At 42.3% G+C, this 15,842-nt stretch overlaps 1 protein-coding gene across 4 annotated transcripts in view; it reads left to right on the top strand.

Annotated features, from left to right (window-relative positions):
• Positions 1–15,842, top strand: part of KLHL12 (kelch like family member 12) — a 33,389-nt gene that overhangs the window by 16,202 nt on the left and 1,345 nt on the right. For all 4 annotated transcript variants that reach the window (XM_042925168.1, XM_042925170.1, XM_042925171.1 and 1 more), the window contains exons 5-9: positions 277–426; positions 1,933–2,047; positions 13,810–13,916; positions 14,775–14,970; positions 15,641–15,799. In XM_042925168.1, coding sequence (XP_042781102.1) covers positions 277–426; positions 1,933–2,047; positions 13,810–13,916; positions 14,775–14,970; positions 15,641–15,799 — 727 coding nt within the window. The remainder of the gene's footprint in view (positions 1–276; positions 427–1,932; positions 2,048–13,809; positions 13,917–14,774; positions 14,971–15,640; positions 15,800–15,842) is intronic.

Here is a 15,842-nt window from a genome sequence, read left to right as displayed (position 1 = left end):
AAGTAAAAGCCCACTTGTAACTGATGGTTTATTAGGCACTATCTGATTTTTTTTTTTTTTTTAACCCAGTTTGACTGCAGTTCTTTTGCTGGTCTTAATGAGTCGTGTCTGAAAAGGATTGTTTTCCCAAGAGCTTAGCTGTTTCTGGAAGAGAGGAAATAATGGTGGTAGGGGGTGGGGAGCAGGAAGGAGAAAGTAAGCACGGTTACTTTTTGAAATTGTGAGAAAGTTGGAAAGGCAGAGTCAGTTCCATGATGTGTAATTACACGTTTATAGGTGGATTCTGAGGAGCCAGTCTTTGAAGCTGTCATCAACTGGGTGAAGCACGCCAAAAAGGAGCGAGAAGAATCCTTACCTGACCTGCTGCAGTACGTCCGGATGCCCCTGCTGACCCCCAGGTACATCACAGACGTCATAGATGCTGAGGTAAGTCAGGCAAAACACACGGGATCGAAAACCACGAGTATCTCTTGTAGCTTAGTATTACGTACTTCAAATTGGTTATTCACCGTAGGCACAGAGTCTCCTGGTTAGCGTCTCTAGGAGTGCCAGAGAGGATGGTGCTAGGTGGTCTCCAGATAATTGGTTGGCAAGTTATCCTTCTGGAAATGAAAATCTATGGTTTAATTTTCTGTTTTCTTGTCTTTTTGTTTGCTGTGCCCCTGTGTTTCACGTAAGCAACATCAGATGACAAATGTTGTCCCCTTCTCCATCAAACATAAATTGTTCCAAATTGCCCCGAAAAAGATGCTTTGCTTATCAAATGTCTTTATTTTTGACCTCCTGTGAAACCCAACACCAAAGTAATTTGATGCATTCTTATATGAATTTAGGTTATACTGTGTGTATTTATTTATTTGTTTGTTTTTTTACGGTGTTTATTTATAAAAGCGTTTCTCCAACCCAAGCTCTTTGTGTGTGGTATGTTTTCACCGTATGTATCACCTGTTTACCTAGACTGTACTTTGGGCGAACACTGCTGTTTAGCACATAGGTAAAGCCCAGGTCAGTGAATGCATTCCTTCCTCTGGCCCAGCCTCAGACCTCTTTGGGAGTTAACTACAAACACAGTTTTCCAGTTCACATTAGAAAAGTTGCAGGCTGATTAGTGTCACATGTCAAACTCACTTTCTCATATTTGTAATTTCTTTCTAACAATTCATATTGCCGTTGTGTCTATTTCCTTATTTTGTGGTTCACAGCCCAGCCTCTCGAGTCAGATTCAGGAGACTGAAATCCTATATTCACCACTCACCCTGGAGTGGGGGAACCTGGCCTCACTCCCCTTCTCCCTCTGAGCTCCTCTAGGGCTCCTCACTGGCTGAGCCGAGCCAGAAGTCAGAGGGCATGGGGACCCTACGACGTAGTTCACGTAGGCCAGTCTTCTAAGCCAGAGAGTAGAGTGAAGAAGGATGTGGAGTAAATTAGGATACGAAGGAGAGCTGCCCAGTACAGAGCTCCATCAGGGGAGACCTAGGCATCGTGACAGTGTTGTGAACATTTGGGAAATTATTTCAGACAAGATTTACTTCTTCCTGTCATCCCAGGAATTAACAGTAGCCTTCTGGTTTTCCCTTAAAATTTTTGTTAGCTATTACATACTTGTGTTTGTGTAATCACTGGAAGGATGTACAGACAAACTAATTAAAATAGTTACTGCCCAGTGCCGAGGTAGATAGGGAATACTTCTCAGTATATCTTTTTATGTCATTTGATTTTTGAACCATGTAATAATATACTGTCTATTAAAAATTTTTTTTTAATCATTTCTGGAAACCAGCAGCGTAGTTATTACCAGCAGCCCTCTTGGAACCACAGGGCTTTAGAAACTGGTTTTCTATATCAAGAAGTGAATTCTTATGTGTGCCATTTATACTCGTAATATTAAAGACGTGACCCCTGTGGCTCACTTTACTGCCTGCTGTATTTCAGCCTTTCATCCGCTGTAGTTTACAGTGCAGGGATCTAGTTGATGAAGCAAAGAAGTTTCATCTGAGACCTGAACTGCGAAGTCAGATGCAGGGACCCAGGACGAGGGCTCGTCTAGGTAAGCTGGCATCTTGGCAGAAGGAGGGATATTTTTCAGCTACCCCTTGCCAGGTGGCATGATGTAGTTGAAAAGAACATTCTGTAAGAAATACAAAGACCTGTTTTAGACCTGTTTTTAACCTTTTAGAAAGGGTGTCACCTTGGACAAGTCACTTTGCCACCCTGAGCTCTACTATAAACCAAGGATACCTTCCCTATCTATTTCCCGTAACTATTTGGAGGATTAAATGGAATCGAGTGTGTAAAAGCACCTTCTAAATTGTCAAATATTATGCAGGTTATGATTTCAAGATATTTGGAGTCTTGTGAATTAGAAATTATTTCAAATACCAAGTAGTAGTTTTCTCATTCTGGATGAAAAGAGGAAGGAAAGGCAGCAGCATAGTATAAAGTTCAGGAGTGACATGTAGTACTTAAGAACCTGGAGCCTGGACTCCGGAGCCGGTGTGGGTGCAGATCCCAGCTTACCACTTACTAGGTGTATTAACTTTGGCAAGAAACTTAACCTCCCTGTGCGTCAGTTGCCTCCTCTGTAAAGTGGGCATCATCACAGCTCCCGCCTCAGAGGTCGTTCTGAAGAGTAAATGAAGTAATGGACGTAAAAGGGTTAAAAGAGTTCTTGGCACATAACAAGTGCTGTGCACATTAGCTGTTGTTTTAGCAAGGAGGCTTAGGTGCAGATCTCAGCCCCACCAATGACAGGCTGTATGGCCTTGGGTAAGGTATCAGTTTGTCTGAGCCTGTGCTTCTGCCTCTAAAGTGAGGGTCCGAGCATCTTACCTCACTGTTGTGACGGAGATTAAACAGGATAGTGTATGTAAGATGCCTGACATTTTAGCCGACGGGTGGTAGGACTCAGATATTACCTTATTTCTGTTTCCTATCCTCCCTATTTTGCTGTTGTAGGTTATAAATGATATATGGGGTGGCATTTTGTTTTTGTTGCTTTCTGTTTTTCCCCTGACTGTGGACTCAGGCCTGCCAAGGTATTAAATTGTAATTAAGCTGTTCACTGATTGCTTTAAGTAGAATGATGATTTGTCTCCTATATATATGCTTTTAATTTAAATCCAAGTTAGTTAACATCTTGTAATAATGTTTCAACGTCCCCTATATTTTTGATGGCATAAGTACCATATGTCAACATAGAAATTTTAGAAACACAGAGAAGCAAAAAATAAATAAAAATCATCCATAATCCTACCACCCAGAGATGTTGCTTTGTTTGGGGTTTTGTTTCGTTTTTTTTTAAGGGGACTCAGAGAAGAAGTAGTAAATGATACTGTTCTAATTCCTGCAGGATAACAACATGTGGTCTGTATCTCATACTATATACAGGGATATGTACTAATCAACAAGACAGATTGAAGGACTAAGCATGAAAAACCATGGTAATATTAGAAGTTAGAGGAAAATATTTGTATAACTTTTGGGTGGGAGCCTTTTTTTTTTTTTTCTATTTTTAGTTGTGGTAAAATTTACCATCTTAACCATTTTCAAGTGTACAGTTCAGTGATGCCTGGGGGGCTCAGTCGGTTAGGTGTCCAACTCTTGATTTTGGTTCAGGTCATGATCTCACAGTTTATGGGTTTGAGCCTTGCATCGGGCTCTTTGCTGATGTGCGGAACCTGCTTGGGATTCTCTCCCTCTCTCTCTGTCCCTGCCCCCTGTCAAAAATAAATAAACGTTTAATGTATATATATATATTTTTTCACATTGTTCTACAACCAATCTCTAGAACTCTTTTCATCTTACAAAACTAAAAAGTCCATACCCAGATGGTAGCCGTGCTTGTGGTGAGTGCAGCATAATGTATAGATAGAGTTGTCAAATCACTATTTGTGCACCTGAAACTCATGTAGCATTGTGTGTGAACTGTCCTCAAAAAAAAAAATAAATAAAAAATAAAAAAACCACCCCAGGAACCATATAAATCAACAGGAAAAAAACCAACACAATAGAAAATTGGCATGAAAGACTTATAGTAGCCCACTGAAGCTGAAATACAAGCGAACAATGAACATTTGAAAATATAGTTCATTACCAGGTCTAGAAATGAAGGTTAGAACAAGGTATTTTTTAAGTCTGTTTGTTTGTTTATTTTTGAGAGAGACAGAGAGTGCAAGCAGGGAAGGGGCAGAGAAAGAAGGGCACAGAAGATCCAAAGCGGGCTGTGTGCTGACAGCAGAGAGCCCCATTTGGGGCTCGAAGTCATGAATCATGAGATCAGGACCTGAGCTGAAGTCAACACTTAACTGACTGAGCCACCCAGGCGCCCCTTAGAATAAGATATTTATTGAAGTGGAAGATATTAAAAATATTTCCGGGCGCCTGAGTGGCTCAGTCAGTGGAGTATCTGACTCTTAATTTTGGCTCAGGTCATGATCTCAAAGTTCGTGGGATTGAGCCCTACATCGGGCTGCACTGAGAGTGCAGAGCCTGCTTGGTGTTGCAAACTATGAGTCTGGAGTTCTCTCTTTTCCAGCAAGAGAGCGGATGCAGAATTGAATACAAAAGAGGCTATTGCCCGGGAGGAGACAAGAGCCCCTAACAGGGCTTTCATCTCCGTATTTATTGAGCGCTCAAGATCTTGCACGTGGTGAACGTGAAGAAAACAATCAGATAGTAATCATTAGCTTGTGTGGGTAAGAAGCAAAGGGTCTGGGGGAGCAAGTGGAGTTTGTTAGCAAGGTACATTGGCACTAGATGGGAAGTAACTTCCTGCAGGTGATATAACAAGCTGCTCCTGATCCCATTACAGAATCTTGCTAGCTAACCTTAGGCGCTTTCACCCTGTGGTGGTGACTTTCCACCCTAAGCTCTTTTCTAACCCATTTATGTGAGTAGAACCTATTCCCCCCCCCAGCTTGGGATTCTCTGTCCCTCCCTTCCTCTCTCTCTCTCTCTCTCTCTCTCTCTCTCTGTCTCTGTCTCTGTCTCTCTCTCTCTGTCTCTCAAAATAAACTTTTTTTTTTTAAAGTGAATACTCTTTATGTCCCATCTGGGAATCTGTACTATAGAAGTATTTCCAGGATGGGTGGCTCAGTTGGTTAAGCATCCAGCTTCTGGTGCATCCAACTTCTGTTGAGATCATGATCTCTCTGCTTGTGAGTTAAAGCTCCGCATCAGGCTCTGTGCTGACATCTCGGAGCCTGCAGCCTGCTTCAGATTCTGTGTCCTCCTCTCTCTGCCCCTCCCCAGCTCACATTCTATCTCTTTCTCTTTCTCTCTCTCTCTCTCTCTCTCTCTCTCAAAAATAAATAAAACGTTTTTTAAAAATTAAAAAAAAAAAAATATTTCCAGGAAAAAAGGGAAACAACCTGAATTCCATCTGAAGAAGAATGAATGGTTGACTGAATTATAGTACAACTGAAGCATAGAATATTATGAAACTATTAAAAGCATTGAGTCAGACATGTGTAGCTGGACAGAGTAACTGGGTATATACTAAGTTGGGGGTACTTTTCATTGGGGAAAAAAAGGCAAAAACTCCTGTATATGTACTATATATGTATATGTTTTCATGATTATAAACAAAGGATATGTATGCAAGGATAAACACCTTTAACAAGATGGGATTGCAGGGGAATATTTTTACCGTTGCTTGCTTTATATACTTCTGTGTTATTACCATGTGTGGTTACCTTTGTTATTTAAAAAATAATAAAAATAGATATTCTTTCAATATTATGTGAGCCAGTATATAGTGGAAATCATCTGGTACAAAGAAAAGACACTTTGCTTCCTTTGATTTCGACTCCCAATGCTATTACTCTAGTAACTTGCGTTTTGAATCTGGACAAGTCCTTTAACTTCTCTGGATTACCATTTCTTCTGTATATCAGGGGAGTTAAATTCAAACCACTGAGGTTCTTTCCAATACAGAAGATAACATTTCTTTTTTGCAGAGCCAGAAGTGTCCCAGAGAGTACTCAATAGCACTTCCTAGCTGCTTGTTAAATTGAACTAAAGCCAATGAAAATTTGTGTGAACCAGCAAACCAGAAGACTTTTTGGAGATACATTTTCTGCATTTCTCTGTACTGGCAGGAGAAGGTGCCCGCCTGCTTAGAGAACTTGCTTATTGCCCTGATCTTGAAAGATTAGGATTCTACATGCCCTTATAATTTTGAGGTTATTTTTCAGAAGTTCCAGAAAAGAAATTCTGAAGCCATTTCCAATTCCCTTTTTTTTTTAATGTTTATTTATTTAGTTTGATAGCAAGAACGAAGAGAGGCAGAGAGACAGGAGAGAGAGAATCCCAGGCAGGCTCCGTGCTGTCAGTGTAGAGCCCTATCAGGGCTCAGACTCATGAACCGTGAGATCATGACCCGAGCCAAAACCAAGAGTTGGCCGCTTAACCAACTGAGCCACCCAGGCACTCCAACTAGATTCTTTTTTTTTTTTTAATTTATTTTTAAGAGCGCGTGTGCGCACGCGCGTGCACACACACACACACACACACACACACACACATGAGTGGGGGAAGGGCAGAGAGAGAGGAAGAGAGAGAATCCCGAGCAGGCTCTGCACTGTCAGCTCAGAGCCCGACTCAGGGCTTGATCCCAGAAACTGAGACCATGACCTGAGCCGAACTCAAGACTCGGATGCTTAACCGACTGAGCCACCCACGAGCCCCTCTTCTTATTTTAGCATCTCCTTATCAGTGCCTTAGGAAGTAAATTGTTCCTGCCTATCATGTCTTCTGCCCATCTCTATTCATAGAGGTTGCTAAACCAGCTACCAGGATAACTCTTCTGCATACAGCATAAGGAAATTAAATTTACAGCTACATAAAAATAGCTTGCCAAATCATGTGTGAGGATTCTCTTTTAGTTATTTACCTCTTAGCCATTACTTTCTCACAGAAGACATAATGGAAATTGCAATTCCTAATTTGTCACAGTCTCCTTTTCTGAGCTAAAGATCAATACGTATGGCAGTGTAGTCTCTGAACCGTGTTATTTTAGCAAGCTTGCAGTCTGTCTGCTGTATTCCTCTAACATCACACCACAGCACACACACAACTCCTAATCCCTCCCCCCACAAATAATGACCATGGCATTGTCAAGATGCCTCAGTTTTACTAATGTGCTTTTTCACACTGTTTCTGTCAGGTGTTTTATTGATTGATTGATTGATTATGTATTGATTTTGAGAGAGAGCGTGAACCGAGTACGGACAGAGAGGGAGAGATAATCCCAAGCAGGCTCTGTGCTGTCAGCACGGAGCCTGACATGGGGCTCAACTTCACAGACTGTGAGACCATGACCTGAGCCAAAACCAAGAGCAGCCAGGCACCAGCCAGGCACTCCCTGTCAGGTGTTTTAGACCTATCTTCCTCGTTGGAAAGATAAAAATCTAACAAGTCCCTCCCACCCCCATTCATTGGCAAAGAACAAACAGGCTTTTTTCCAGTCAATCCTTAGACTAACTCTTTTCACATTAGTTAGATTGTTAAAGTAGTGGTCCCCAAGTTAGGGTCCGAAGACATTAGAACACTGGAGTTCTTCCAGGAGAGGAAGACTTTCTAGGCAAAAGCAATACAAGAAACCACAAAGGAAAAGGTAGTGTATTTGACTAAATGAAAATGCGCAACATTATAAGACACATTAGGAAAATAGATTTGCTACAACCACAGCAAAGGGTTAAATTTATTTGTATGTAAAGAGCTCAGTAAAAATTCATGGGAGGAACGCTAAAGACTTGAGTGTTCAGTTTACAGAGGGGGAGGTACAATTGACTACTAAATATAAGGGGGGAAATGCGACATAATCACTAATAGAGTCTTATTAGTAATAAAGTAAGAATTAAAACAATAAATACAATTTTTTGCCTACCATAGCACCAGAGATTAAAAAAAAAAAAACAATATCCAGCTACAGAAAGTAGAATGAATTGGCATATATATGAATTGGCCTTATATGTTGGTGGCCATATAAATTGTTTTAAGCCTCAGAAAGTAATTTTATAATTTTTATTAAAAGGTTTTTTGTTTTTTTTTTTTTTTAAGTTCATGTTCTTCACTCTAGCAACCTCCCAATGCTGTATTAAGAAAATAACTGGGGGTGCCTGAGTGGCTCAGTTGGTTGAGCATCTGACTTTGGCTTAGGGCATGATTTCACGGCTCCTGGGTTCAAGCCCCATGTCGGGCTCTGTGCTGACAGCTCAGAGCCTGGAACCTGCTTGGGATTCTGTGTCTCCCTCTCTCTCTGCCCCTCCCCTGCTCTCACTCTCTTTCTTTCCCTCTCAAAAATAAATAAACATTAGTTTAAAAAAAAAAAGAAAAGAACTGGCGGGGCACCTGGGTGGCTCAGTCAGTTAAGCGTCTGACTTTGGCTCGGGTCATGATCTCACAGTTCGTGGGTTCGAGCCCTGCATCAGGCTCTGTGCTGACAACTTAGAGCCTGGTGCCTGCTTCAGGTTCTGTGTCCCCCTCTCTGCCCCACCCATGCTTGTGCTCTTATCTCTCTCTGCCTTTCAAAAATGAGTAAACATTAAAAAAAGAAAGAAAACTGACATTTCGGGGCACCTGCATGGCTCTGTTGGTTAAGTGAACAAGTCTTGGTTTCAGATCAGGTGATGGTCTCACAGTTCGAGGGATCAAGCCCTGAGTTGGGCTCAGAGCTGACAGTGCAGAGCCTACTTGGGATTCATTTTCTCTCTCTCTCTCTCTGCCTCTCCCCTGCTCACACATGCACTCTGTCTTTCCCTCTCTCAAAAATAAAAATAAACATTTTTTTTTGGAAAAAAAAAAAAAGCTACACAGTCTAAATAAAGACTAAACTCCTATCTGTTCAGGGGCGCCTGGGTGGCTCAGTCAGTTGAGTGTCCGACTTCAGCTCAGGTCATGATCTCATGCTTTGTGAGTTGAGCCCCACGTTGGGCTCTGTGCTGACAGCTCAGAGCCTGGAGCCTGCTTCGGATTCTGTGCCTCCCTCTCTCCCTACTCCTCCCCTGTTCACACTCTGCCTCTCTCTCTCTCTCTCTCTCTCTCTCTCTCAAAAATAAACATTAAAAAAAAATTAAGATTATATCTGTTCAGTGTGAAAACACTGGTGCTCTCATACTTATCAAAAGCTCTGTTGGTACTTACATGTAACTCCAGCAGTACCAGCAAGTTAATTACTTAGATGCAGCTCGGTAGACAGTGTTTCAAACCACAAGACCTGGGGCGCCTGGGTGGCTTAGTGGGTTAAGCGTCCGACTTGGCTCAGGTCATGATCTCATGGTCCATGAGTTCGAGCCCCACATTGGGCTCTGTGCTGACAGCTCGGAGCCTGGAGCCTGCTTCCGATTCTGTCTGTCTGTCTCTCTCTCTCTCTCTCTCTCTCTCTCTCTCTCTCTCTCCCCCCCCCCCCCCCCCCCCCCCCAGCTCATGCTCTGTCTCTTTCTGTCTCAAAAATAAATAAACATTAAAGAAAACAACAAACCCAGGGGTTCCTGGGTGGCTCAGTTGGTTGGGCATCCAACTTCAGCTCAGATCGTGATCTCACAGTCCGTGAGTTTGAGCCCTGTGTTGGGCTCTGTGCTGACGGTTTGGAGCCTGGAGCCTGCTTCAGATTCTGTGTCTCCCTCTCTCTCTGTGCCTCCCCTGCTCATGCTCTGTTTCTCTCTGTCTCAAAAATAAATAAAAACATTTAAAACACACACACACACAAGATCTGTCATGGGAAAATAATGAAGAGTCCTTCATGACAAAGACGTTTGGAACCAATGGTCTAGGACCCCAGGCATTTAGAACCATAAAATCCCTGAGTGCCTCTTGCTGATACATTTGTCCAAGTTCCACTGTAAACATATAGTTCCCAGCATGTTTATGGAGAAACTTTCAGCTAAGAGGAAGCACTGTCAATTTTCTGGGTTTTGTAACATAATCTAAGTATTTCTTACCTGTTTCTATGTCCCATCCTTCAGAAGCTGCCTGAGTGAAATATTATCAAGGAAGTGGTTTTTTCCCCTAGGCTTTTTTTTTTTTTTTTTAAGCATTTGAGGAACTTAGAATTTAATGAAACTCAGAACTCATTTTTATGAGTATGTTCTTTGTTTAAAAATGCCTTTTTTTAAAATACATAATTTGTTGTCAAATTGGTTTCCATACAACACCCAGTGCTCATCCCAACAGGTGCCCTCTGTGCCCATCACCCACTTTCTCCTCTCCCCCATCAGCAACCCTCTCCCACCAACCCTCAGTTTGTTTTCAGTGCTTAAAGAGATGCTTATGGTTTGCCTCCTTCCCTCTCTGTAACTCCCCCCACCCCCCGACCATGGTCTTCTGTTAAGTTTCTCAGGGTCCACATATGAGTGAAAACATATGGTATCTGTTTTGCCTGACTTATTTCATTTAGCATAATACTAGGCTTTTGTTTTCTTTGTTTCTGGGAATTACATAAAGCAACAGGATTACAGCTGAAAATCAGTGGGAATTTTTTAAATGCGCAAAGCATAGAAAATGCCTCTCAGTTGTTGTGGAGTATGTTCATTGTGTTAGCCATACAGATATCATCCACTAGTATCCTATTTACCTACAGAGGGAAACGTGTGTGAATAGAATTGTTTTTGCCTTCTCTATTCAAATCAGAGGGAGAGAAGCAGTACTGTAAGAAAGGGGTAAATAGGGGAATAGTGCTGCCAAGGAAGAAACAAATACTTTGTGGTCCTGGCCTCTTCCAGCTTGAAGGAATTTTATGCACAAATAAAATAAGCATAATATGAAAAGACTCTTTGTTCAAAGGCTTTGATTTTCTGAAAGGAGCTGACTGCTGAGACTTGCTTACTGGCTCACCTTGGAAAAGGGTCCATTTAACTTTATTTGGCAAGTATACAAGACAGGTGTCCTCTTAAATGAGGTTAAACTTCATGGTTTATGTGTGGGATAGTAAGAAAAATTTCAAACATATACAGAAACAAAAATATAATGATTTTCTGTACCCATCACCCAGTTTCAACAGTTATCAACTCATGGCCTATTTTGAAAGAAATCTCAGGATATAATTCCATCCATATATATTATGCTTTTATACGTATCACTGAAAGAAGGAGCTTTTTAAAAATATATCGGGGCTCCTGGGTGGCTCAGTCAGTTAGGTGTCAGACTTCAGCTCAGGTCATGATCTCACCGCTTATGAGTTCGAGCCCCGCATCAGGCTCTGTGCTGACAGTTCAGAGCCTAGAGCCTGCCTGGGTTCTGTGTCTGTCTCTCTCTGCCCCTCCTTCCCTCCTCCCGCCCTCAAAAATATAAATAAACATTAAAAAAATTTTTAGATGTATCTAAAACACCATTATCACCCTTAAACACAACCAGTTCTTTATTTTCATCAGATAAAAATACCTGTTAGTATTTCCCTAGTTTTTGCTTTTGAACACTTAAGTTTCTCCAATCAGGATCCAGACAAGGTCCACATGTTACATTGAGTTCTTGTCTCTCTTTATCTCTTAAAAAAATTTTTTTTAACGCTTGTTTTATTTTTGAGAGACAGACAGAGATTGCGAGAGGGGAAGGGGCAGAGAGGGAGAGAGACACAGAATCTGAAGCAGGCTCCAGGCTCCAAGCCATCAGCACAGAGCCCGATGCGGGCCTTGAACTCACAAACTGTGAGATCATGACCTGAGCTGAAGTCAGCCGCTTAAGCGACTGAGCCACCCAGGCGCCCCTAGTCTCTTTTAATCCATAGGCTTTTCCCTCCTACTTTGGTTTTTCCTTGTAATTTATTTAAGAAACCAAGATGTTGGGCTTCTAGAATTTCCCACATTCTGGATTTTGCTGATTGTATCCATGTAGTGTCATCTAGTGTGTTCTTCTGTCCCCTGTATTATCTGTAAACTGGTGATTACACTAGAATCTTGGTAAGTTTCAAGATTTGGGTTCAGTTTTTTAGGAAGAACACTTCATAGGTGATGGTTGTATACTTCCTATTTAGCATTATAAAGTAGTATTTTTGCTTTCACCTAATGATTACAGCAGCCACTGATGATAATTGTCAGAGCCATTACTTCATCAGGGATGCATCTGTTTTTGGCAGTTTAAAGGTACTCCATTTGTGGGACGCCTGGGTGGCTTAGTTGGTTAAATATTCGACTCTTGATTTGGCCCATGATCTTGCAGTTCGTAGGTTGGAGCCCTGCGCCATCAGCCTGGAGCCTGCTTGGAATTCTCTCTCTCTCCCTTTCTTTTTGCCCCTTCCTTGCTCATGTGTGCACACATATTCTCTCTCTCTCTCTCTCTCTAAATACATTTTTTAAAAAGAAAGAAATGTATTCCATTTACTCTTTAAAGTCCAGTTATTTATAATAGTGCCTTGGGCTCTCAAATGTCTTCCTAGTAATTGAATCATACAAAACGCTCCATTCTTTCCATGCACTTCAGTAGGGCACATTTACAGAGGATTTTCTCAAAAGACTTTGCTCTTTGAAAAGAGGCAAAGGAGGAGATATTTAATACAAGAAGGCTTTACGGGAGAGAGTAAGATATAAAGGACATCAAAATATCTTCTTTGGGAAAACAGAGAAAAAGACTTTCTTTAAAAGCCTGCTGTTATGATGGTGCACCTGGGTGGCTTGGTCAGTTAAGTGTCTGACTCTTGATTTCGGCTCAGGTCATGATCTCACAGTTTGTGGCTTCGAGCCCCACATTGGGCTCTGCACTGACAGTGTGGAGCCTGCTTGGGATTCTGTCTGCCTCTCCCCTGCTCACTCTCTGTCTTTCAAAATAAAGAAACAAACATTTAAGGGGGAAAAAAACCTGTTACGATTCCCTGGCAGTTGTGATGAATTAGTAGGGAACATGGTCATATAGTTGGCTACATTGGAAAAATAAAAGTTCATGGAAGAGAATTTTAAAAATCTATTACTTGGAGGGCACCTGGGTGGCTCAGTAGGTTAAGCGTCTGACTTCGGCTCAGGTCATGATCTCATGGTTCATGAGTTCCAGCCCCGTGTCGGGCTCTGTGCTGACAGCTCAAAGCCTGGAGCCTGCTTCACATTCTGTGTCTCCCTCTGTCTCTGCCCCTCCCCACTCATGCTCTGTCTCCCAAAAATAAGAACATTTTTAAAATTACAAAAAAAAGCCTACCACTTGGTCCTTAAACCACAACTTTCCACTTTCTTGAGACAAGGTTAGTAGGAGAATGTTATTTCCCCATTGCAAAAAACTCCCATTTTGAGTTTTACAGCCTGAGAAGGGCAGGGAGCTCCTTTAGCCCCCTGCCTGCACTTAGAACCTCATTTATTATGTCAGCCAGAGGCATGTAGATAGGTTGGAATGGTGTGGTGTGTTCAAGTTTGCCTTCTGGAGTTTTTTTTAATTTTTTTTTTTTTTAACGTTTATTTATTTTTGAGACAGAGAGAGACAGAGTGTGAATGGGGGAGGGTCAGAGAGAGGGAGACACAGAATCTGAAACAGGCTCCGGGCTCTGAGCTGTCAGCACAGGGGCCCGATGCGGGGCTCGAACTCACGGACCGCGAGATCGTGACCTGAGCCGAAGTCGGCGCTCAACCGACTGAGCCACCCAGGCGCCCCTGCCTTCTGGAATTTAATGTTGTCCTGAAATTTTAATTTCAGAGGTCCAGATCCTCAAGAGCTAGAGCCTCAGAAAGAAGTAATTTCCTGTTAGGCAGCCTTATGATGAGTGTCCTATTTCAGATTGCTTCTCTGGGCCACATAAAACAAAATCCTACAACTGTTTCTACTTATGTTTCCCTATGAGTAGTTTCCCAGCTTGGGATGGTGACGTAACCTATCTTTTTCTCTCTTTGTCCTCAGGAGCCAATGAAGTGCTTCTGGTGGTCGGGGGCTTCGGAAGCCAGCAGTCTCCCATCGACGTGGTAGAGAAATATGACCCCAAGACTCAGGAGTGGAGCTTTTTGCCAGTGAGTAATGGTGGAGCCAGTCATTGGGAAAGAGTTTAAATGTCCTCAGTCCCTGACTCTAGATCATATGTAATCCAGCCCTAAAAGTAGCAAAGCCTAGTAATAGTAAGATGCTCCTTACAATAGTGTCATGTACATGGTAGGTTCAAAATCAATTAATCAAGCCATCGTTACTGACCATTTGATTAGAAGATTAGACTTCAGAAATATCAATGCCCCCGTTCCAAAAGAGGAGAAATATCAATGGCCCTGTGTGAAATTAAACTTACCTGACCCACCACTATTTCAGCACCTTCCTGAGCTGTCCGTGTAACTCCCAGCATGCTCCATTGTCATGCTCTGGTAAGCTGAACTCTGTTAAATTATGTTAAATTGAACTAATGTTCACTTGAAGTCTGAAGTTTATATCTTTCTCCCTTTGTATGTCTCTGTTTCAGTGCTGGGTGAACAATAATAGTTCTGAGAACATGGAAATCTTTTAATCAGTCCTCCTAACTTTTAGGATATTGGAATCCTGGCCCTTTGATTAGCAGTTGGGGCTACTTTTCTACTTTATAGAAAGATAACAGTCTTTAGCCCAGTGGAACAGGAAGGAATCAGACACTGGATAATGGAAAGACATTAAACTTTTTGGAAGCCTTGGAGAGAGGCAGATGTGGATAAGGGTTGCATCTTTAAAAGCATCACAACAAGCAAGAGGGTTTGGAGGCCACTTGAGGGTGAACTACTGCCCCAGGGGTTCACAGTGACAAGTGAAGAAGGAGAGGTACATAGATAAAAACAGGAAGGTTAGCAGCAGATAAGGCCTAAGATTTGCATGACTGAAATATTTGTACCTCTTCTCTCCTAAATCCGTAGAGCATCACTCGTAAGAGACGTTACGTGGCCTCAGTGTCCCTACATGACCGGATCTATGTAATTGGTGGCTATGATGGCCGTTCCCGCCTTAGTTCGGTGGAATGTCTAGACTACACAGCAGATGAGGATGGGGTCTGGTATTCTGTAGCCCCTATGAATGTCCGACGAGGCCTTGCTGGAGCCACCACCCTAGGAGGTATGCTTGGTGTGCAGGGCAGTGTTTCCGTTTTGTTGGGGCTGGATCAGGGTTCATAACTCTCCTGTTGTCTGGCAGGAGCATGAGGTCAAATACTCCTTTTTGCTTTGGGAAATATTAATGTTACCAAAGCTTTTCAGTATTCATGAATGTTTCAACACTGACCACAGAGTTGGTAAATCAAGTTCCAGTGTGCCGAGTGGAGAATTGGCACTGGTTATATTTTTGCATACTCCACCTTTGAAGTCTTTGAGTGCTTTCAAGGATTCCATCTTACCCCGTTCTTTTTAGATGTCTTAACTCTGATGTCTTCCTTATCTCTAAGACTTAATTGACTTATCTCATGAAAAAACACTTTGTTTTTGTTCCCAAACATTTAAAGGACTTGTGGGGAATTTGTAGGGAGAAGAATGAATAGAAATCTCTCATCCTCGTGGTGCCTGGGTGGCTCACTCAGTTAAGTGCCCGACTCTTGCTGTCGACTCAGGTCATGACCTCACAGTTTGTGAGTTCAGGCCCACATCAGGCTCTGTGCTGACAGCATGGAGCCTGCTGGGGATTCTGGCTCTCCCTCTCTTGCCCCTCCCCCACCTTAAAATAAATAAACATAAAAAACTAAAGAAGAAATCTCTCATCCTCTAATAGTCTGTGATTCATTCATTCTGAGCAGATATGATCTACGTGTCTGGAGGCTTTGATGGAAGTAGGCGTCATACCAGTATGGAGCGGTATGACCCAAACATTGACCAGTGGAGCATGCTGGGAGATATGCAAACCGCCCGGGAGGGTGCTGGACTAGTTGTGGCCAGCGGAGTGATCTACTGCCTAGGTATTCAGTCTGGGAGGCGAAGATGAGGGAGCTCAATGGGTGG

Source organism: Panthera leo, chromosome F3, assembly GCF_018350215.1.
Source record: "Panthera leo isolate Ple1 chromosome F3, P.leo_Ple1_pat1.1, whole genome shotgun sequence".
Classification (NCBI taxonomy): Eukaryota; Metazoa; Chordata; class Mammalia; order Carnivora; family Felidae; genus Panthera; species Panthera leo.
This window is presented reverse-complemented; position numbering and strand designations above follow the sequence as displayed.